This window comes from Lycorma delicatula, chromosome 5, assembly GCF_047948215.1.
Source record: "Lycorma delicatula isolate Av1 chromosome 5, ASM4794821v1, whole genome shotgun sequence".
Taxonomy (NCBI): domain Eukaryota; kingdom Metazoa; phylum Arthropoda; class Insecta; order Hemiptera; family Fulgoridae; genus Lycorma; species Lycorma delicatula.
Window position 1 is genome coordinate 361,401 of NC_134459.1, and position 24,764 is coordinate 386,164.

At 33.5% G+C, this 24,764-nt stretch overlaps 1 protein-coding gene across 2 annotated transcripts in view; it reads left to right on the forward strand.

Moving 5' to 3' along the window:
* LOC142324613 (superkiller complex protein 2-like) overlaps window positions 1-24,764 on the forward strand; it is a 154,020-nt gene that overhangs the window by 64,522 nt on the left and 64,734 nt on the right. The window contains exons 3-4 of one of the 2 annotated variants that reach the window (XM_075365468.1): window positions 1,874-1,973; window positions 13,693-13,797. In XM_075365468.1, coding sequence (XP_075221583.1) covers window positions 1,932-1,973; window positions 13,693-13,797 — 147 coding nt within the window. In that variant the 5' untranslated portion in view covers window positions 1,874-1,931. Of the gene's footprint in view, window positions 1-1,873; window positions 1,974-13,692; window positions 13,798-20,860; window positions 21,137-24,764 lie in introns of those variants that run through there. The other variant, XR_012756347.1, reaches the window with a different exon arrangement.

The window sequence follows — 24,764 nt, forward strand, 5'->3', positions numbered from 1 at the left end:
ACTGTGGGTTGTTTTTGATGCACAGCTTACATACATGTGTGTGTGTGTGTGTGTGTGTGTGTGTGTGTGTGTGTGTGTGTGTGTGTGTGTGTGTGTGTGTGTGTGTGTGTGTGTGTGTGTGTGTGTGTGTGTGTGTGTGTGTGCGATCACACACACACACACACACATAAAACTTAATTTAGAATATTTATAATTATATTTAAATGTATTTTTTCGTTTATTTAATTCAATGATTCTAATTAAAGGGCGCACGCATACTGTATTTAATTCGCGCGGATGTGGTGGTATAAGCGGCGACGGTCGGCACTAACTACACTTATGTAATTACATAACTTATATAGGACAAATTTTGCTTGTACATCCGCGGATTGGTGTAGCCGCGAGGCTTAACACACCAAGTACAGAGTCGCCCGGTTGATCGAGTTCGAGACCCAACCAGACAGACTTACTTGCCGAAAATCAACAAATATGCAATGCAGGTCAACATTCTACTTGTAGCACCTCTCCATCAACTGCCGCATCGTAAATATTTGGTCTGTGGTTCCTCTGTTTTTTCTGAAGCCACAGTACGATTCGCTTATTATTTCTTCAGCGTAGATCGTCAAACTTGGCAAAACAAATGATGAGAATATCTTTTACGCAATGTTCAACGGAGTTATACCTCTGCGGCAATCGCAATTTAATCTGTGTCCTTTTCTAAAAACGGGACAAATAATTCTCATTTTCCAATCGCTCGGTAATCTATCTTGTTCCCATATGCATGTCACAAGTTCATGTATCGACCGCATCAGTCTCTGACCTCAGTATTTGAAGAATTCTGCTGGAATGGAGTCTCTTTCTGGCTCTTCACTACATTTCAAACTCGCTAATACTTTTTTAACCTCCTGGATACTAGGAAATTCTGCAGTCGGCTTCACCGACACTATGCTATCTGTTTCATGCGCCGGTTCCACTTTGTTGTGCTTTTCTCCATAAAATTGAGCCCACCTTTTCAATATCCTATCCTCTTCACCCACCGCCTATCTATTCTCATCTTTACACAGATTAAGTCTAGCTTGATAACTCCTCGCCAGTGTCTTTATTCTCCTACACATTCCTCTACTATTGTTTTGTGTAGCCATCTTTCTACGCTTTTGACATACACTTGCTGCCATTTTCTTTATTTCCTTCTGCAGATATTACCGGCAACTCTTCTTAATTCTTTATAAATTTCTATCCTTTTAGTCTTATCCCTGCTCTTGCTTCGTTCTTTCTGTTCACTGCTTCTCTGTATCCTTCGTCCAACCGTTTGCTGTTACGCTCCTCCTTCCTCTCTTCCAAATCATCCTCGATACCTGTATCGTACGATTCTTTATCTCTCCCCAGGCCTTATCGATCGACCAAACCACACAAATCCGAGGTTGTAGTCCCCTCTCCATACTCTCCTCGCGTTATCATTACGCTTCGGCTTTTCAGTATTGCATTTTCTATTTTTCTCTTCCCTTGGGATTAACATACGTGACGATTTTTCTCTCATATGTATTCTCACCGTAAAACGGTTAGAATCTATACGTACACGAGTATATACGCAAAATGATTCAGGAGGAAAAAGAAATAATTTGGGAACCGATTCTAGAGCTTGAAATTAAGAAAAAAAGTTCTATAAACGTATGTCCGAAAACAGATTCTATCGAGTTACGGCTAGGAATTCGCTACGGAGAATTAGGAAGAAGCCGTTTCCCGTTAGATTTTTTTACTTAGCTAATATATATTGTCGCGTAACAATATACTAACCTTTTGAAAACGGATGATGTTCAGTCGTACAAATGACACTTTCACTTCTTCCACCGCAGGGAATTTATTATTTATTATTAAAATTGTTATTTTATTTCAGAGGACTGTACCGTAGATGCGGTGAAAGAGGCGATAACGATAGTGTATAACAAACCGATATGGTTTTGCACATATTACCAGAGCCTCTGGTTGGAAAATATGTAAGTTTAATTTTGTAGCTTCTATTAATATAGTAAGCGGATCTATTTATAATTTAGTATTTCATTTTATTTAGTATTTTTAATTGTAAAGTAGGAATCATTTAATATTAAAATTCTATTGATATTTATGTTATAAATATTTCTGACTTGTTCTTAAAATTTGTCTTTTATTTACCATATTATTATAAAAGAACCGATAATGTTGTTTGATAACAAACTAAAAACGTGTTGCCCATTCTGCAACAGACACTGCTATGTAATTTAGAATTAATGCCGATCGAAATGTGAAAGAAGTTATGGTGTTACTACTTCTTTAGTAGTATCTATGTTCCTACTAACTATTCTTCTAATAAAAAGCAGTTTTAGACTATAAAAATTTTGCAGAAAAGCGTACTTTAATACCGCTATAAAAAATATTTTGTGAAAATATCTTAATAATTCAAAATACACAAAAATTATTCAAAGGCGCTTACGAAATGTTAAATTCTGTTGTCTAGATTATATATTTTCTCCGTTAAAGCCACTGCTGGCAAGGAACGGAGGGGGTGGTGTAGCACCTGACACGCTACGAGGCTGGGATCTTCTCCCTCGGGGGGGGGGGGGGGAATTGAGATGTCTAGATTATATAGATACTCTGGTCTCCTGAAGTGCGTCCAGTGGTTAGATTGCTATTTGGTGTTTTTTGGCTGCCGGTCGAGTGTGGACCTTCCAGTGGTTTCAGTCTTACTGAATAGAGCTATTGCGATCGCAGTTAGTGCTTTCCAAGTTACACTCGTTATTTCACTTTTTTCGGGAAGCGATCGGAGTAGTTTTATACGACGCGTACCTGCCTCATCGGGGCTGAAAGGTGGCAACGACTTCTGGTTGTAAGTCCCCGTTACAAGCAAGGGAATATTTTTGGCTTTCCCTAGTCCTGCTTGCGCTCTTTTTAGAGCGAGGGCCGTTACCCGTGGTTTTGTGCCGTACGTGTTCCGTATTGCACTCGATCGATCCAGAAGCGGCTAAGAGGCACAAAGAGTGACAGGGGAATAAAGAAGGTCCCCAGCTGTCCGTGGCTCGCTGCGGGCAGTCGTCACATACGTGGATTCGCCCACAGTTTCTTGTAGAAGGAAGACAGCGAGTATGTCTCGACCAGATAGTAGGCAGGCTAGGGTATCTCTGGCCGGTTTAGATGACCAGCTGGTAGTTGGGCCTGGGCGCAAGAGGAGAGCGGAGGTTTCACTGTTTCCCTCTTGCTCGGAGAGTGAGCTCTCTGAGGTAGAGATGGTTAGGGTTCCCACTCGGGAGTGTGTTAATGATCCTTTGGTGGAGGATTTCGTGGCTTCCCAGGGAGAACCTGGGAGCTCCGAGGCTATGCTGGCGGCTGCTCGACAGAGCTTAGACTATCTCTTCGGTTTTATTGAAGGTCCTAAGAGCGTCAGCGCTGGTGCGAGGGACAGAATGTTGCCCCGATTGCGGCATGTTAAGGGTGTGCTGTCTGCCTTGGCAGATGGTTACGAGAAGTTGGCCTCAAAGCCCGCTGAGGTCAAAGTTATTAGTGTCCCGACGCCTGCTCCGAGGCAGCAAAGGCGTTTAGCCTATGTTGTTAAAGGGAAGCGTGAGGCTAGTCAGGCTTCCAAGCAGCCCGAGGTTCTTTTTGTAAATCAGCCTGAGGTGTCTACTAAAACTAGTAGACAACTCGAGGAGGAATTTCAGGTTCCTCTTCGTAGTAACCGAAAGTGTCTCAAGATTAGGGAAATTAAAGAGACCAGCAAGGGTCTGGTAGTGGTTGCGAATGACAAGGAGACAGTCTGAGTCATCCAGGAGTCTCCGGAGGTGAAAAAGCTTGAGGTCCAGGTCAACCCCAAGCGCAAGCGTAGGCCGCGGGTCATTGTCTACGACATTGACCGGCGGTTATCTGATAAGGAGGTTTTGTCTCTCGTGAGGGAGCAGAACACCGAGTTGGATGAGGCTGCTTTTGCAAAAGAGTGTAGGCTACTCTTCAAGACCGGCCGCCGTGAGGCTCAGCGGTATCATGGCGTTGTTGAACTTGGCGCTGGTCCCTTTCAAAAATTTGTGTCTGAGGGTAGATCGTATGTCGATTTTACTTCCTGTAGGGTTAAGGAGTACATTGATGTGTAAAGGTGCTTCAAGTGCTGTCGTTTTGGTCACAGGGCCAAATTCTGTAAGTATGCGTCAGTCTACGCGCACTGTGGCGCGGAAGGTCACAAGCGCGATGACTGTCCGCAGAAAGCCGAGGCTCCATCATCCGTTAACTGTAAAAGGTTGCGCAAAGAGTGCAAGCATTCGGTCAACAGTAAGGACTGTTAGTATCCTTCTTTGGGGCATTGTGTTTGCACACAGTTAGGATAGTTGTTGCTGGAGTCTCGGTGTTGTTTTTCAACACCGCTCGTTGTAGTTGGGCGATCTGCCAGGTCGTTTAGTTGTTCTTTCAAAATGATCCACCTCATTTCTGATGCGGAAGGCTGTATTTTTCTTACTGCGAAGCCAAATCGCTTCTTTGGCTGTTTTATTTCTCGACCGCGGGTTTCTGTTGGTGTTGCTCTGCTTGCAGAGTCGATTCCGCATTGGACATAGGTGGATCTGGCGGTAGGTTTTTCAGTCCCAGACTTGTCGGGGTAGCGGCATTTTCTTGATGGTGTCGGCCTGGCAGAGTGTAGGTATCCTGGCAGCTTACGCTGCTGTATAATTACTGACTAGCCTATGGCTTCTCGTACCTGTGTTGGCGCTTGCGAGGCCTTGTCCCGTAGGACTCTCGGGTGGCTAGGGCACCGCCCAGGCAGTTTAACTGGCCAGAGGTCAGCGCCGAGGCCGGCGCTTAGGCACCGGCCTCGGTCAGATTAGTTTCAATGGAGGTTGTGCTCGAGGGGTTCGCTCCCCGTGCACGATTTACTAACTTTAGCATGGCGATTTGTCTGATCGGAGTGCACACCGGTTTGTCTGATCGGGTGATGGGTGAAATCGGTTGGGATCGACTAGGGTGTAATCCGAGAGGCCCTCCTAACTGGAGCTGTAGTGGGAGATTAGAGGTTATACTCAGCTCCCGACGGACCAAACTTTAGGACCTCTGGGACTTGGTTTATTGTTTCTTGCGGCTGTACTCCGATCGCTTGAATTCTTTACGATCCGTTGCGGTGACTGAATCTGCTGATATATATGCTGTCGTGACATTCTTGATGCATCTATGCACTAAGGGCGTAGTATAGTTTAGGCTGATTGTGGTAGGCGCGGGGTCTTCTTCTCCGCGAGTTCGGCGTTTGCTTAGTTCCTGTGGGCAACGTGGTAGGGTTAAGTGTCAGCTGTCTTCTTCGGAAGGCAGAGCTCAATACTATCTCTCGTGACGAATTACCGATATAGATGTCCCTCGGAGCATCTGCATCGGTGGCATCTCCCCGTGATCGGGCTGTACACTGTGGAATGTGTTACACAGTTTGAGGGCAAGAAGATGTCCTCCGTTAAAGCCATTACTGGCAAGGAACGGGGGGGGGGGGTGTAGCGACCTGACACGCTACGAGGCGGGATCTTCTCCCCTCGGGGGGGAATTGAGATGTCTAGATTATATAAAATATTCCTGAATTCAGAATTACACATTTTTGAAAGCTTTTTGCTGCTTCTATTAAAATAGCAAGTAGACGTATTTAAAATTAACTACTACATTTTCTTTAGTATTTGTAATTGCACAGTAGACATCTTTTAAGATATAAGATGTAAATATTTCTGATTTATTTTTTAAATCTTTATCTCAGAGACTGTTATGGATATTGTAAATGAAGCAGTAACGATGGTGTGTAAAAACCAAAAAAGGTGTTGTTTTTTCTGCAGCAGACATTGGTTGCAAAATATGTAAGTTTGATTTTTTTAAATTTGTATTTAGTAACTTTTATTTTGAGATCATAATTAATAATGATCTGATTGTGAAATAGTTATGGTTTTACATTAGTACGTTCCTATCAACAATTCATCTGGTAAAAAGCAGTTTTAGACTACGAAAATTTCACAGAAAAGCTTATTTTTATAATTATATAGAAGATGTGTTGTAAAAATATTTTTGATTCAAAATATACAAAAATTATTTAAAGTCACTTACGAAATTTTCCATTCTGCGGTTTAGATTATATAAAACTTTCCTGAATTCATACTTTAGTTAATAACATTACTTTTCTGTAACATTTGTGTAGGCTCCATTAAAGCAGTGAGTAGATCTATTTAAAATTTACTTTATTTAGTATTTGTAATTGTAAAGTTGAAATATTATAATATGAAAATTCTATTGATATTAAAGATGTAAATATTTCTGATTTATTTTTAAAATTATTTTTTCAGAGGACTCTTACCATAGATGTGATAAAAGAATCTATAACGAAAGTGTGTAATAAACTGGAATAGTGTTGCCCATATTGCAAGAACTACCGGTTGGAAAATACGTAAGTTTGATTTTGTAGGGTTTATTGAAACAGAAAGTAGATCTATTCAAAATTTAGATCGAAGGTTCTTATTATCCGAACCGGAATAAGTAAATAAATTGTCCTACGCTTTTCTTCCGATGTCATCGTCAGCATCACTAAAATCATTGTCTAAAAGTCTAATTTAATTAGAATTAAAAATAAAGTTTAAATCATTCATTAGTTAATTCTGTTTTTAACAATAAGTGTTCTTACGAAATAATAAATGAAACGCACTTTTTTTTTTGTCTTCAGTCATTTGACTGGTTTGATGCAGCTCTCCAAGATTCCCTATCTAGTGCTAGTCGTTTCATTTCAGTATACCCTCTACATCCTACATCCCTAACAATTTGTTTTACATATTCCAAACGTGGTCTGCCTACACAGTTTTTCCCTTCTACCTGTCCTTCCAATATTAAAGCGACTATACCAGGATGCCTTAGTATGTGGCCTATAAGTCTGTCTCTTCTATTAACTATATTTTTCCAAACGCTTCTTTCTTCATCTATTTGCCGCAATACCTCTTCATTTGTCACTTTATCCACCCGTCTGATTTTTAACATTCTCCTATAGCACCGCATTTCAAAAGCTTCTAATCTTTTCTTCTCAGATACTCCGATCGTCCAAGTTTCACTTCCATATAAAGCGACACTCCAAACATACACTTTCAGAAACCTCTTCCTGACATTTAAATTAATTTTTTATGTAAACAAATTATATTTCTTACTGAAGGCTCGTTTCGCTTGTGCTATTCGGCATTTTATATCGCTCCTGCTTCGTCCATCTTTAGTAATTCTACTTCCCAAATAACAAAATTCTTCTACCTCCATAATCTTTTCTTCTCCTATTTTCACATTCAGCGGTTCATATTTGTTATTTCTACTAGATTTCATTACTTTTGTTTTGTTCTTGTTTATTTTCACGCGATAGTTGTTGCGTAGGACTTCATCTATGCCGTTCATTGTTTCTTCTAAATCCTTTTTATTCTCGGCTAGAATTACTATATCATCGGCAAATCGTAGCATCTTTATCTTTTCACCTTGTACTGTTACTCCGAATCTAAATTGTTCTTTAACATCATTAACTGCTAGATCCATGTAAAGATTAAAAATTAACGGAGATAGGGAACATCCTTGTTTTACACTTTTTTTTACCTGGATAAAATAAAAGTATCTATTTTTAAATAATTTGTTCAAAAATGGTTCCCTTGTTCCTGTAAACAATAATAAAGTTTTTGTTAAAATTCACAATTTCCTTTTATTAAAGTCGCTTTAGTTATATTCCATTGGATTGGCATCTATCTAAATCATCCTCATTCAGTGCTTGATGCGCTTGAATTATATACGGTAAAAATTTATTCATTTTTAACGTACTGAAAACGGGATAATGTAGTCTCACGGGATATTTTACGAACTGAGGTCTAAGGATTTGCTACTACATTTCCCAATATTTCAAGCAGAGTTAATTCGTCTAAAACCTTATGCCCTGCATGTTTCTTATTCATGACAGATCCCGTTTCTTGGAATTTTTTTATAGTTTTCAAATGTAACAGTGTGAAACTTTTTATTTGATGCCGTTCATTAAACGCTTGGACATTTCTAGAACATTCATTTTGTTCTCCGTATTTAAATACATTAGTTTAGTCCTTTCTTTCAGATTGAGTCAGTTTAGAGAGACAAATTTACTAAAGACAAAAAATTTAAGGCCAAATGGTAGAACAATAATAAACTAAAAGCCAATTTTAACTACAGACTACAACAGTTTAAATCAAACATGATGATGAAATAAATACAATAAATACTTTTTGCCACTAATTTTATACAATATGAAAGAAAACAATTTGTAAAAATTTACCATAGAAACTAAGATCCCAATAATTGGCAGAAAATTATAACCGGTTATAACAAGGTAATCAATTTTTCAAGATGTTGCCAGCAAAGAAGTAGGTACCATATCGTTGGTTTCTCATATTGTTTAACTGATGTTATAATGTTGTGTTTACCGGTACGTTTTTTTTAATGTTGGAGAAACCTAAAGCCCATATTTTTAAGAATAACGGACAATTTCCGACCTAATGCTTTGGGTCAGTAACACTGTATCCCAACGTAACCTAAAAACACTACATTTATAATCATTCTTTCAATACCGGTGAACCAATTTTTATTTCATTTGTACCAAATTACTTGTCATCCAAAGGGCCTTCCAATAAGTTGTCACAAGCCACATCGTCTAATTAAAAAAAAAAAAAAGTTTTGTGGGAATTTAAAAAATAGTTATCACAGTTTTAACCCGTTGGACTGAAATTTAAAAAAGTTCTACCCTAAATGGGTTTTTGCACCTACCGAACGAAGGGGTGGGCGGATTTTAATTTTCTTTTCACAAAAATACATTATTTTTTCCGGTTGTCAATTAATGTAATTAAATGTTACCGTTGCGAATTTAAAACCTTCGAGTTGGGGTAAACGTAGGAGAGAGGGTGGGTTCCACCCATTTGAAAATAATTTTAATAGGTTGCTCCCGATAACGGTATACATTCCTGCAAAAAAGATATGATGGGACTGATAGCTGTTGAAAAACAAATGCGATAACTTTTCAAATGATCACTTGGTATTTGAAAAAAACACTATTAACCAAAAAATGTTCAGAATACTTCTTTTATTATAAAAATTAAAATAGCCATTTGCTAAGTTAGGTAAATCTAAACGAAAATAATTGCCGTAGTTGAATTATGTTTATTTTTTAGTATAATCTCCCTTAACCTCAATGCACGTAGCGTAACAATATTTTAGGCCTATTACGCAATTTTATTTCACATTTTCTATCCAAATATTCAAAATAGTGATTTAGAAAATTTGACACGTACTGTTATTAGAGAATTTGATACGATGAGCCATTTCTTTAGATTCAAGAATAGATAGAAAGAGCTAAATCTTGCAAATTTAAGTGTGGAACTTCAGTTTGATCATGTAACAGTTGATGAATAAATTGACACGTCTTGAAAAATCAGACCTTTTTTCTTATCAATTTGTAGTCTCTTTTTCTTGATCTATTTACTTAGATGCCAAAATAATTTGGCATAAAAGTCGTTTTTTTTTTGCATAAAAATCGTTTGTTTTTTTTTTTAAGACAGTTAATGAAAAAATATTTGTTCCTTGTATATTTTGTCATTTTTTTTAGAGATACTGACCGTCTTTTTCGGTGGCAATCCAGTCTTTTATGATTATTTTAATTTTTTTCATCTCGTTTGGGTCTCCGCTGTGGTATTTGACTTGAGGAAAGTAACAACAGTTTGGATGATATATCTGAAGGAGTTGTCTTCCGGACGGGGGTTTTTATGTGAACCGTCTGCCATAGCGATCATGGAAGATAATTTTCTCGAATAAAGTGACGCAAGATAATATATCGCAAGCTGTTGGCGGTCGGGTGGTCGGGCGTACCCCGAATCATCGATCCTGTCTGGGCCTCCCACCTGACTTCAAAGTTAGGTACTGCCTGACTCGCCGTACCGACATCCCAGAGCCCGCACGTAGAAGAAAGGGCTCCGATATTCTTACGCGTGAAACAATCCCTGCCGAGTCCCAAAGTAACCGACCCGAGTTGAACGGTGCAAGTCTTCGATAAAGCAAGCTCACAAAAGCTCACCTCTAACCCGGTTTCCACTACCGGGAAGGGGGATAACACTCCCCGTTCGCATTCCGCTCGAGATAGATCAAACAGACCACGGACATTCCTCCCGCATCCGATAAAGCACCAAAAGCAAAAGTTTAACCGTGACCTTCTCGGACAGCTCGGGATCGGCAATCCCGTACTTCACAAGGGTGTTCCTGAGCAAACCTATTGCCCGACGGACAACATAGTGAAAGCACAGAATGCCATGTCGTTGCCAGATCCAACGTGTGCGTGGATATAACTGCACGAACGTGGATTTTGTTCAGGACGTTATTATTACGAGTAGGCATAACATATTTAATTTCTAAACTTTTTTCATTAGGCGTATATCTTACATTTGTTGGATTTTTTTAGACGTTAACTATTTATCTAATAATAACGCGATATAAAATCACGATAAACCGTACAAATTGCGATGAAAATTTTGAAACGATTAGTATTAAAGGAATCTCAGATGGAAATGAAAAATAAAATTAATATAAAGATGACGATGTACCTTTTTTATATATTTTTTTCTTTTGATAGCCGGAAGGGTTTGAAGATATTTAACTGTAGATGATGTATTATTTTCTTATTTGTAGGATTTTTTAAAGATTCTTTTAGGTGCTATAAATATACGCGAGCAGCAGTAAAAATTATTAACCGAATTAAGTAAGTATTTGTCTTGAATTGTATATCGGAAGATATGGATGGAAGCAAATAAATTTTATAAAATTTTAAATGACAAATACTGTAAGAAACGTATCTGGGAAACATTTGTTTTTTTTTCTTTTTATATAATATTTTTAATTTCAGTTATAAAATATTCTGCATTATTTTATGTAATTTTCTAATTTTTTTCAGTTGAAAAATGTATAATCGGTGTTCAGTTAAACAAAAAATAAAATATATTATTAAACATTTCTGTTCAATTAATTATGGAATATTAGTTTGATAATGTAATGAATATTTAGTATCGGTATAAAAAATACATTCGTCGCTTGGCAAATGTTCAATACTCAGTTTCTGTCCATAACCTAATTAACATATCTTCTGTAATGATTACAGTTGCTCCATTAATCCTTTCCTTTAAGTGATATAAGTTGCGTATTTTTTGCCGATAAATAATGTTTTTTATATACCCCCCAAAAGAAAAAATCGCAAGGTGTCAGGTCTGGATTCCTTGAAGGCCAGGGTATATACTTTCCATCCTATCCATCGATGTCCAAATTTTCTGTTCAAAGTCTTGGCTGACGAATGCAAAAGTGCAGGGGTGCGCCATCTTGTTGGAAATGAATTGGTTGTATGTTTTCGAGTTCATCCGGTCAAGGAAAGCAGTAATTGTTTAACGTATTGTGATAAAAATTTTAATTAGTAGTCTTTTCAGCAAAGAACAAAGGCCCGATTACACGATTTTTCATCAAACCAAACTAAACGTTAACTTTAGACGTGTCATGTTGTTTCTCAAAAATTACATGTGGGTTTTCAGATCCCCATATTCTTGAATTGTGTCTGTGGATGCACCCATTAATATGGAATGTAACTTCATCCGTAAAAATTATATTGTCTAAAAATGATTTGTTTTCATTAACTTTATGGAAAATTTCAACAGCAAAACTGAAACGTTTTTCCCCATCACAGGTGTCAATTCCTGCAGTAGCTGGATTTTATATGCGTGCAATTTTAATCTTTGGTATAAAATTTTGTGAATTGTTTTTGAAATATCTAACAAGGCTTTGAATGAGAGATTGATTGTTAGGACTTCTGATTGCAGATCGTCTAATTAATTTGACAGTTTTCATTTGACAAAAACAGATTCAGTTTCTTTGAAATTTTTGAAACGACATCGTATATTATTTCATGAGGTGGCTCTTTTCCATATTTACTTATAGAAATGCAAGTTGAACTAAAACTACGGACTTTAATTCAGCCTGCCACAAAACACACTTTGCTTTTTCTTGAATAGTGAGCATAGTAATGAACTAACTACCCCTCAGAAACAATACAAAAACCGGTGTGGTGGTGAGAACTGCTGTTATACAAACGTTTGGGTTGGAGTGTGAGTATTTTGATAATTGACAGTGCCATTTCTCATTAAACAGAATTCATCAGTAATAGTATAATATTACTTAGGAAAACAGGATGATGTTTACAGTTTTTAATTAACTATTTATCAAAATCAGGTTGTAATCTCTTGTACACATGTTATATGGAATTTTCATAATTGCTCCTGTAACGTTCGCCACACATTTGATTGCAAAACACAAAAGTGATGTGACTTCCTTCTGGTACTTGATGTGGGAGATAATTTTACCGCATTTAATATTGATTCTTCAGCGTTGGGATTTCTCACAAAACATTCACAGTCAGCATCTAATGGTCATGGTTTAAACGTAACTGTTTCTCAAACTCGCCTCTCCAAACCCTCAATTTTACAATCTGGTACTCTTCAATCTGGATAAATTTCCTGGTATTCACACACAGCAGCCAATTTTTATTTACCATAAATTAACAACATGTCTGTCAACTCTACAAATGAGAAATTTGTGGTATCACCTATTGTTAATGATTGATTAAACAATAACAGCACAAACACCACTCAAATGGTAGATAGTACAGTTAATTGTTGATTAGCTGTTACTGCCAACCTGTGAAAAAATAAAATTGTTTAATGTTTTAGATGTCTTTCAAATTTATTTTTATAAAATTTTTAACATTTATATGTAAATTGTTCTGTTTAAAATCATATTACTTTTCCAATCCTGTTTGTATGTTTTGTTTCTAATCAAAGTTGAACTTCTCAAATTTGTGTTTAATTTTAATAGTTGTTATTTATATCAATTTTCTCAGAATTAAATTCTCTACAAAGTTAACTAGAAAATGTTATTTGTTTATTGATAAATTAATAAAGTTGTTGTATTCCAAAGCTTAAAATGTGTTTTCTGACAAAACGTTTTTGTGTTTTACACTTTTTTTTCTTAAAACCTAAAAGAGGCAGACGTCTGGGACCACTTTTATTCAATTTCCTAGATCAAAACTATAAGGAAGCATGAAATGTACACATCAATTTGTAGTCTAAGAGTTTTAATACAGTTTAATTTCTCAAAGGAAGCAGAAAGCAGTGCTATTTCGCAAGCCAAAAACTTGCTAAGAAATTTTCTGATCTGTGGTTATGTGAACTGTTTTTCTTAATTTTGGCTAAAGAATCATCTCCCGAGAGATTACCATGCAATTTGGAATTACCTACCTCTCTCTCTCCCCCAACATCCCTCTAGCTACACGCACATGTGTATTTGAAGGGGGGGCATATATATTTTGTAATAAAAATCATCCATTTTTGTAGTAAAAATATAAAAATTTGGAGTTGTTAATGTTTGTCTGTTTTTATTTCAAAATTCATTTTGAAATTGTAATTGTATTTTATGGTTACTTAAGGTTTGCTTTTGCCTATTAAAAAATATGCAAAAAGTTAAATAATTTTTGAAAATTTGAATTATGAAAATTTTACTTTTAAATCATAATTTTTCTGACCTCTATTGTGATATTATAATAAATTTCTCATTGCTAAATCATTTTTTTTTTTTATTATACAGTTTTTCATCTTCTTTTTAATTCTTTCTCTTTTACAGGATGTGCAGTGGAATGATATAGACTATGTGGTTAGAAGGAATGATTTTACTTATGATAAAGTAAACTTTAAAGGTCTGGATAAATTTGTTGATGAATTACGCAAGGTATAAATCTATTGTCTTTCATTTCATTTTCATTGTATATGTTTCTATTTTAATTATGACAGTTTTCCACACAGGGAATTCAAAAACTGTTTTAACTTCTGAAAATTGTCAGTGATTCAGATATCTTTATTTGTGAAGCAACTGTTATTGGCTTTGAAGAAATTCTGTTAAAAAAACCCTTAAAATGCACAGTACTGCTGAAATAATAATGTAAATATGTTAAGTGCCATAATCATAACATTTTAACTTTTATAGGTGATCTGTTCTGAACCACCAGTACCTTTTACAAATAACGTAACCATCCTTAAGAATACCATGTTACCATCCTTCAGTAGCATTCAATAAATATTGTGTTAAATATTAGTTTAGTATAAATATATTTTAGGGTTTCATTGTTGTAAGATATATTTATGTCATTCTATGAGTGTATTATAATTCTTAGTTTAGAAAGATTGAATACAAAAAGTGGTTTAAATATAGTAGGATTATAAATAATTTATGGTTAAATGAGCTTCATTAATCAGTAATTGAAGTTTATAATGCCATTAAAATTCTTTTTACTTCCTTGTAAAAAGTAAAGAAAATATTGTGATCGTGAAAAATCTAGGTTTTCAGATTGCAATGGAAGTATCTATTTTGACCATCCCTGAATCCATTTTGACTAGTTTCGTCGTGATGTCCGTACATATGTATGTACATATTTTGCATAACCCAAAAAACAATTAGTCATAGAATGTTGAAATTTTGGATTTAGGTATGTTGTAACATCTAGTTGTGCACCTCCCTTTTTGATTGCAATCAAAATGACCAAAAATGTTCAAAATCCAAAAAATGTGGAGTTTAGACTTTTTCGTAACTGCAGTAATAAGCCCTTATTGAGAGCTTTCAACAATGTATCATAAGTGGTACTTATTTTCGTTGTTTCCAGAGTTATTGCCAAGTAACATTTTAATTAATGAAATATTTGGATCTTACAAGGGGAAGGCACATCAGTTCAAATCAGACTTCATCTCCTTTTTTTATTTTTTTAACTTTTTTTAATTAATTTTTCTTTTTTTTAAATATATTGATTTAGTAATAATTATTAACTCATGATTGTAAAACCTTTACAATAAATAATTATTAAATAATAATATTAAAAAAATCCAAAGTTATTAGTGAAATAAAATTTTATTTACTTTAAAAAATGCATATATGTAATTTAATAGGCATTATTACATATATCTATAAGTAATGGAGTTGGTGAAACGTCTGATTATTTAATATTAATTGAAAATTATAATTTATAATTGTATTATTTTTGGATTTTCTAGTTTAATTTTATTTATATATTCTGGAATTTCTGTTAAATTTTATTTACATTAAAGTTAACTACAGTGACTGAAAAATAAATCCTTACAAGAAAAACATATACACTGAGGCATGCTTGATCTTTAATAAATTGCTAAACATTCTTAGTTTTTGTTCATTACTGCTCTGATATTGTTGGACAATAATCTCCCTAAGTCAGAGTTAACTATCATTTTGTTTATTTGTTTTTTGTTGCCAATCATTAATCCCTCTTTGGTTTGTTGCAATTCTTTTGATCTTAATTTGTGTACATGTTCTCAAGTTTTCAAATTTTGTCTTTCTTTATATTCATCATCCTCTCTTAATCTTTTTATTCCTTCTTTGGTTTTAACATTTTCTTCCTCTTTATGTTTATCATCTTGTCTTAATGTTTTTATTCTTTCATTGTTTGCAACATTTTCTTCCGGTTTATTTTATTTTTATTTTTTTCTGTTTATTTCCTTCTTATTCTTTTTTTGATTTTAACATTCTCTTTCTCTTTATATTTATCATCTCTCAATTTTTTTATTCTTCTCTTGTTCTTAATAATTTCTTCCTCTTCATATTCATCTTATCATTTTTTCAGATATATTTCTTCATGTTATTTTTCTTTTTCCTGTATCATTGTTTCTTTTTAATTTTTTATTATTCACCAAATAATTTTTAAAAAAATCTGAATATTTTTCACCGTAAGGTCAAAATTAACATCTGTAACCAGTATACAGGAGTTCACTAAATGGAATTGTTTAATTATTATTAACTTTTATTTGTATGATACCACCATAAATCTGAAACTTTTGTTAATCAGCAATTCATGAAGATATGAATAATACTGATCTAGTAATACAAATAATAAAGGGGCTTTTACTCTATACTAATATTTCATGTAAGATTGTTGAACTAATAATTGTATAAATATTTGATGTTAATAAAAACTAATATTTCAGCAATCGTATAACTGTCCACTTTATTAAAGAATTGGAGGATCGTATCTCACTTTAAAATGAAATAAGTTTAAATGAAGTGCAGAAAAAAAAGTGTTTATGTAATTTAATAGGCATACAAGGAAGTTATGTGGTGTCCACATCAGTTTTTTTGACTACTCATAAAGACTGTAGCATATTTATCTGAATTAAATATACTCTATTTATTATATATTTTATTGTTGATGTTATTACTTTTTATATGCTATTATTTTAGACTTCAGTCATTTTAATTCTTTATTAGTTAATTAATATTGTTATACTTGTTATGAGGAAACTTGTAATGTGTTATAAAATTATTTAATGTAAAAAAGAATTGGTTGCTAAACTTCATAACAAAAGACCTGAAATATGATCCCTTACCGCCCCATTTCTTTAAGATCCTGACTCCAAACTTTAATAGAATTACTGAAATGTAGAAATCACTATGCCAAATTTGAATTTTTTGACCAGCCACAATCCAAGTAATTCATAAAGAAGATTACAGCTCACACATTTGACCCAAATATAAATATATTCATATGAAAAAAAAAATAGAACATATTAGTTCAAAAAAAGAAAAAAATACAAATGTTTGACATGGTTACTTTTCCTTTGTTATAGTAGTTACTCTACTGTAATTTCTGAGAAAGTAAATTGATTATTACACCTCTAAGAGTAAAAGGAAGTAAAAATGTAAAAGTTGAAAGAAATTTATCAGTAAACCGACTATTAGAATACAATTGTATAAAACTAGTTTTATTTACACAATTAAAACATGCTAAATATGGATCTTATTCAAATAGTCACATTGACAGGTATTTATACCAAGTATAGAAGATACAAGTAGGAAAAATGATAAAAGAAGGATTACAAGTGAGATATAAGAATATGGTATTGTAGGTTATATGAAAGTTTTACTGTAGTGAAAATTAGTCATAGCTATCTCTACCGGGGGGGGGGGGGGAGGGACATCCGCTAAATGAGAAAGCTCCAGCAATATTAGCCATTCTTCATCTGTTTTGTTGGCAATATAAAACTTTATGTAGCTTTATTACAAGAGGTATATGCCTGTTCTCATGTATCACACTTTGTTACAAGAGGTACATATTTCTTCTCCTATAACACACCTGAAATGCATTGTTATAATAATACCTTATGATATGCCTTTTTTAATTTACGTTAAAAAGTTATTGATATACCTTTCAAGAGATATTGACATATTAATATATATTGAGATACTGATATTCTTCAGTAGATATATACCATTCAAGAGATATTTTAGTCCATTGAATATTTTTTAAATAGAATGGATTTATATATGCAAATTTTGATTGTCGTATATTGGTCTTGTGCTATAACTTGGCAGTTGCTGTCTACCTTGCATGGGGCAGTGTACTAACCATCCTACTAATAAATTCTTTATCTATTATCGTTGTATACCATAAAACCTACAGTTTCATAATGCAAAATAAAACTCCACCTTTGTAAAGGATACGCATGGTACGGTAATTCAATTCCCAATCGGGATGAATGACTACGAATTCCGTAAAAAGCATCAGCGGCCTTTTTTGCTACATATTGTAGAAGTTCCTTGAACCGAAAATTCTCATCAAGACCAACACCCAGGTATTTTTGAGCCGTAACGTACCGAATGGGGAGACCAGCCATCCGAACCCGGATTCGTTGGGAAGCAGTCACACGACAACCTCAAACGCAACATGGAATCGAATTCTATGATCCAGAGAAGGACACTCAGAACACCGCCCTGAGGGTATCCTTTAGTTAAGGTTTTGCGAATCTCCAAGCCGCCATCACGCAGGAAACGGTCCGATGGCTGAAATAATTTGAGAGTATTTCTAGTCCATTTCGTGAACACTTACGCTTCTGCATCTGAAACAGTGCAGAGGGCCACCATAAGTTATTAAATTTCCCGGATATGTTCAGAAAAAATCCCTAATACATATTTGCATGAACTAGAGGAAGCTATATCCATCACCTTTAGTGTGGCATCCTCAATGCTCTTGCCCGGTCGGAAACCATACTGGTTGTCAATCAGCAAATAATCAGTGACCAATCTATCATTAATGCGCAAATATAAGACCTTCTCAAAAATCTTGCCAATCGCAGGCAAGAGCGTTAGTGGATGGTAAGAAGAACTAACAGTAGGATCTTTGACGCCACCTTTGAACAACAATACCAAGTCTCCACGCTTCCATCACGCCGGAAAGTGGCCGGCGAAGAGCAGCTAACCTCCGCCTCAATGATCTCAGAAGATTGTAAAGTCGGTCTCGAAAATGGCGACTTCCCGACTGACACGCCGGTGGTATGAAACCTCACCCACCATAGTGTCATTTGGGAGCAAATCATTCAGAAAAATATTAAGGACACGGTCCTTATCAATTACCACACCTTCGAGGGTCACAAAGCTGACAAGAGGACATCTTTCCTGCGCTTATGTCCCAGAGCTCTATACACAACGTCCCAAGGGTCTCTATTCCCTTGCTCCTGAACGAAAGAACGCCAGGAATTACTCTTGGAGAACCTAATGCCATGAAAGTACCTAGCCCTCCTTCTGTGGTAATCCGCAGTTAGGGCCGCACAACAATTGGGATCACCCTCTCATGCAGCCCTTCAGAGTTAATTCACAGACTGCTTCATTGCTGTCAGATTCTGAGACCACCAACCAGATATACATTCCTGGCCAGTGCCTCTAAGAATGGCGGCTTCAGCAGCCGCCACCACAGAAGAAGTGACATTTTCTGCCAGGACATTTAAGGCAAGCCGTCAAGGTCTCGAGAAAAAATTTCCAGTCTGGAGATTTTTTGAAAGACTGAAAAGACAGAAATTATGCCCCAAAAACCAATACCATTAGAAGAAGTATACATAAACCATAATAAAATCAAAATAGTAACCCAATTTAAATCTATCCCACTGAGCTGGTGATTAACTTGTCATCGCAAATCAGCTGATTTTGAAATCGAGAGTTCTAAGGCTCAAATCGTAGTAGTTTATAATAAAAAAAGTCTGTGTGTGTGTGTTTACATACTTACACAAAAGTTATACAAACAACAGAATGTGAAAACTTTTGCTATATCAAAAATTTGCCACATGGAAAATTTAATATTTTAGCTGTTTCAGAAAATATTATTATTTCCAAACATACAAAACCATGAAAGAAATGATACTCAAGCTTATGTTATTAGATTTTTGATGTGATTTTTCCTGTGTGCTGAGTTATGTTGTATGTAAAATCAGAAATAGTTAATAATATAAATACACTTATTCCTATAATTTATACATACACAAACAATAACTCCATTTTCAGAATCTGTACAAAATACACCTGTTTCTGGATCTTGGCTGGTTGGTGATAACTGTAAAATGGAATGAATAATAAATTTTTACATTTCTTTCAAAACTTGATTGCTAGTACCTAGGTTATGGGAATGGAGAAGTAATGAGGTAAGTAATGTTTTTTTTAGATCTCATCTGATTGATAACCCAAAGGATTACCACTGTTCTCTGTCTCTGAATATTAGACCTCTAAATTTTTTACTTGCAATTACCTTTCTTGTATAATTTTATTTCTTATTTCACTAAAGAATTTTTCTCTTTATGATATCCATCCTGAATCAAACTTGCCAATAATGAAACAGAAGATTATATATCAAATAGATTATATAAGGGTTGTACAGAAATTTCTAAACAAAATTATGGACTGCAGATTGAATTCAAAGATATTGATTCTGACTATAATTTGATATTTTGGTCTGACCAAAATGGGGAAAGTTTTATTTTAGAAAAATTAAAAAAAATAAAGAGATTGTTTACAAACACACTAAATGAAATTGATGTAAAGTTGAAGTATGAACAAATTATAGATATAGTAGAAGGTACTAAAGAGAAGATTTGGTTGAAAACAAATAGACATAGTTATCCATAGTAAGAATAGTATTTGGTAGAAAACTTTGGATAATGAGATATCTGAAACTGATGAATATTCAAGGTAATAAAAAAAGTTAAAAATTTTAAAGACTGAAAATTACAAGGACATATGAAAGATAAAATACAATGTGCAAAAAAATAGTGGTTGAAAGAAAGATTGTATGAAGTACAGAAAAGTAGATTACAAGAAAGGTAAAAGTAGCAAATTGAGTAATAAGAGAAAACTTGTAAAATAAAGCCAAAATGTATTTTTATCAAAGATTGAATGGAAAATGACTGTTGGGAAGAGAAGAAATAGTCAGGACCAGCTCTAACATTTTTGCCACTGTAGGCAAATCCAAAAAATTCCACCCTCAAGCTTCAAAAAGACTAAATATTTCAAAACAACACAGAATGATAAAATAATCATATTAACGAGAAAAATTACATATAATTGAATTAAGACAATAATAATACGAATAAGATTACGGATGATTGCTTTATTATTTTTTTTTAATTTACATTTTTAATGAGCTAATAACAACAAACTTACTACCTAAAAATAGTACCTACTATTTTAAATAATCTAAATATACTTTTGTCATTTCCAATATATAGGCGGCGGGAAGTTTATAATACGTGGGCATTTTAACGGGATCAAATAGCAATAGACCGGAATTTAGGGGCTCCGCACTTACACATTACATTGTCATGTTATGATTCTGCACTTCCTAATTGTTTTTGGCAGTCGTTTTATTTATTTTTAACTTCTTGAAAGCAATAATGCTGTAAGATAAGTAATTGAAAAACAAATCGATGCTTATTTCGGAAGTCAAGTTGTTTTAAAGCCGTTTAAAGCTTTCATAAATCAATGCAACGTTTTGTTCTGAATTTATACTACTACAATCGATATCTTACATTATTTCATGTATCGAAATGCTACAACCCAACAATACATCTGGTGATAGCAGAGTAAAAATGTTCCGTTAAGTATTGTAAGTTTTGTTGAAGTAGTTTGAAAATTTGATTGATGATAGATCACATTGTTTGTATAATTAACTATGTTGTAATAAATGCCGCAAAACACAATGTGTGAAAAAGAAAACAATTTAAAACTTCAGGTAATTTTTGTTACATTCTGATTGCTGATTATTTTACCATACCGTTAACGTTAGGTTATATGTATTTTTTTATGAAATTATTTATACAGAGTTAATTAAATTATTGGTTTGTAAAGCTGATATTTTAACGTTTTTAACCGCTATCCTCTTCCAACCTCTTAACTTTGTTTCCGTTATTGCCCACGTAGGTTATTTTGATTTATTAAATTGACCAACATTGTAACGTGATACTCGATAAATTGCTGACAGGTTTGATTAGTTTAAATAAAAAAAACTCTCGGAAGTATAGAAAGAAAATAAAACTATATGTTAACAAATATAGTTAGTTGAAAACTTCACAAAATATTACATTGAAACTAATTAAACCCGTACTTATGTGTTAAACGGGGATTCATTCGATTTGCGCCGTCTTTAGTTTACTTTTGCTATTATAAGTTGTACTAATTTTAATATATAACGTTAATTAGACGAGGTTAGGAACGAAGCAAATGTTGGTTTTGTTAGGTTAGATTAACATAATCAACATAGCCTACGCCCCCTCCGTTCGCTAACTTTGTATAATGAACGTTAAATGTGCCAATACAACTTATTAATACCAAGACTTATTTTTAAATTAAATACAATAAATAAGTTACAAAATAACAACAGAAAAACAATGCAAATTGAGTGGCTCCTGTTTACACATAAGTACCAATAAATTGTTACTTATTACTTAAAGTTTGCTTGATAGCAAACTTCTTCTTGTACCACATTTATGCTTCATTTTGTTATTTGCTTATCCCTGCATTCTTTCAACTATGTATGTGCTCTTGACAGAGGATTGATGAAATTTTGAGAATGATTGATTGTAAGATCATAATGCTTGTTTTAAGAGTACACTTATCATACATTATTATGGATCCTGGAGCTGTATGTTCCACAATTATTGGCATGTCGGCTCTTCTGTTGTTCACAGTAAATAGAAAACACTTGTTTGTTTCCTGGCAAGTTCCTCCAAAATCTCGTTTCTCTTTGATTAGTCTTCTTTCACTGGACATCCTTTTTCAAACAGTGACTTATTATTAAATAATGGTTCCAGTCAATGCTATTATGATTTATTTGTAGTTCTCATTAACAGAAAGATATGGTTGTAATTTCATAACTGCTTGAATGTATGAAAAATATTATTTTATTCATACCTAGTTTAATCCTTGAAAACATGTATTTGGGCGCAGCTGCACTTCAACACAACAATCTCTTTTTTTTACATCACCAGCTTTTTGTGGTCTTCTGAAATGTTCAATCCCATTTTTTGGTTATTTGCACATAATTTAATTTTCAGTAAAATATTCACACACCTCATGTCATTTTTCACTTATAAGCTCATATGGTTAAAATAAAATTGTGGAAGGTAACTGCATATTGAAGAAGGTCAATGATAAGAATGATGATAGGAAAGTGCAGTGCAGCAGGTAAGATAAGAAACAAACAAACTCTGTTGAACTACTATTCATCCCTATCACTCCATTCTAGTTATTAGGTCATTGTTTTTATAATATTATGATAGTGCGGGGAGAATAAAGGAAGTGGATAAAGGATAGTGTGGGGAGGAGGAGAAAAATTGAAAAAACCCTTATTTATTTTTTACTGTTTATTGTATTAGTTGTTTTAGTGAGTGATCATTAATAATATATTGATTTTGAATAAGTATAAGGGCATTGATGAAAAACTTTCTTGTTTTGAAAATCACCAGTAGTGTTTTTTAGTCTGGATAATGTAACAATTCTTTGTTAATTTAATTTTTATTTTTTCCATATTTGTATAAAATAACCTTATTCACTGGTTATGCTGAATATCAAAGTTTAATAATTTTTATTACTCGTGAAAGTGATTTAACCGTTTTGGGATTGAGATAAGAATAAATTTTCAGAAAATATTAATGTTTTGTTTTCATTTTTTAAATTATGACATTGTAAATTAACTTATCTTCGAACATTGATCAACACATGTAAAAAATTAATTCATGCACAAGTTAAACACAGTTTCCTTATTGTGACAACAAAACTTGTAGCAAGTAAGATATTTCCTACGAAGGAAATATCAGTAATTTTTTTAAAATTACATATTGCATATATCGCTCAGTCCTCAAAAGTTTGTTTCAATTATTGCATCCATTTTGCATTCACTTGAGGGTCACTCTCTCAGTTAATTTGCCTGAAGTTATTGTTTCAATTTTTTTTTTTTTTATGAATTATATTTATCATTTAATTTAAGTTTTTTTTAATTTTTGTGTTGAAAGCCAGTAAAGTCCTTACTTTTATGTATTGTTCTAACTTTCACTGGATTAAAATTAACAATATTGGTAGAGTGTTCTTTTAATTTTTCCTGCATTGCTTGTATTTTAATAACAGAATCTTAATTAAATATTTTCTATGAAATATAAAAAATATATTAAATATTTTCCATATTAATAGTGATAAAATATAAATATAATGAAATAGAAATCTCAGATTGAAAGTATAAATAGTAGTAAAAATTATTTTATTAAATTTATTATTCTATAGTAGAAACTTGTATAAAACATCTAAAAAAAGAAAATCATTTTAGTAAATTTTAAATTGCATTGATATTTTGACATGAAAAATATTTAATTTTTATCAGTACTTTAATCTTAACCTGATAATGCAGATCAAAGTGTACAAAATATTCTAATTTTGTTTAGGAAACGTGATTGTTAGAAAAAAAAATTATCACATTCTTGAGATTAGTTTTAAATAACAAATTTTGACTAATAATTTTTTATATGTTTTCGTTAAACATTATAAAATTGGGCTCTTGCATTTGAAGGTAAACTGCATTTTTCAGTTTGATAGTTATGCATTATTTTGAACATCTGAGAGTAGCATCATGAAAATTGGTAATAATGATGTAAGGATAAAATTAAACAGCTGAAGATGTGTTTAATGAATTGGTTCCATAGATCACAGAGTTAAAAAATAGGTGCATTTTCACTATGTGCTACTGGCTGATGACCTCAGTTTTGTCAATGTCACATATAAAAAGAAATTATATCATTAGGGATGTGTATATGTATAATACACATTCTCTTAAAGTGTGAATGCTTATTGAATTTTTTTCTTAATATGGCATTATAATAATTTCTTATTTGATAGTTTTAAACATTATTTGAATACAGTTTTATACTTGTCACATAAAAGTATAAAAGGTATCTTATTAGATTTATCTATTGGGAAAAACTGTACCTCCCATGCTGTAGGTGATAGTAATGTATTGAAGTTATACTGCGCTTTTATTGCTGCTTGATTATTCACTTATGCTTTGCTAGTTGCTGAGCAGGTGACATTTCTGTTAGTAAATGCTTTGCTTGTTCTCTGCTTTATCCTACTGATGTTTTGATTAGATGATGCTGCATGTCCTTGTATCCTATCAAGGCCGTAGTTACTGACCACACTGTCATTTGCACTTAATGAATATCAATAAGTTTTTCTCTCTTCATCTACTACATAATACTAAATCTCATTAATATTTTGTTTTTTCATAATTAAGCATTTTCTTAATATTCTTATTTTAATTTCAGGATATTTATTTTCAGTTTCTGAAATGTAAAAAACTGAAGTAAATGCCATTT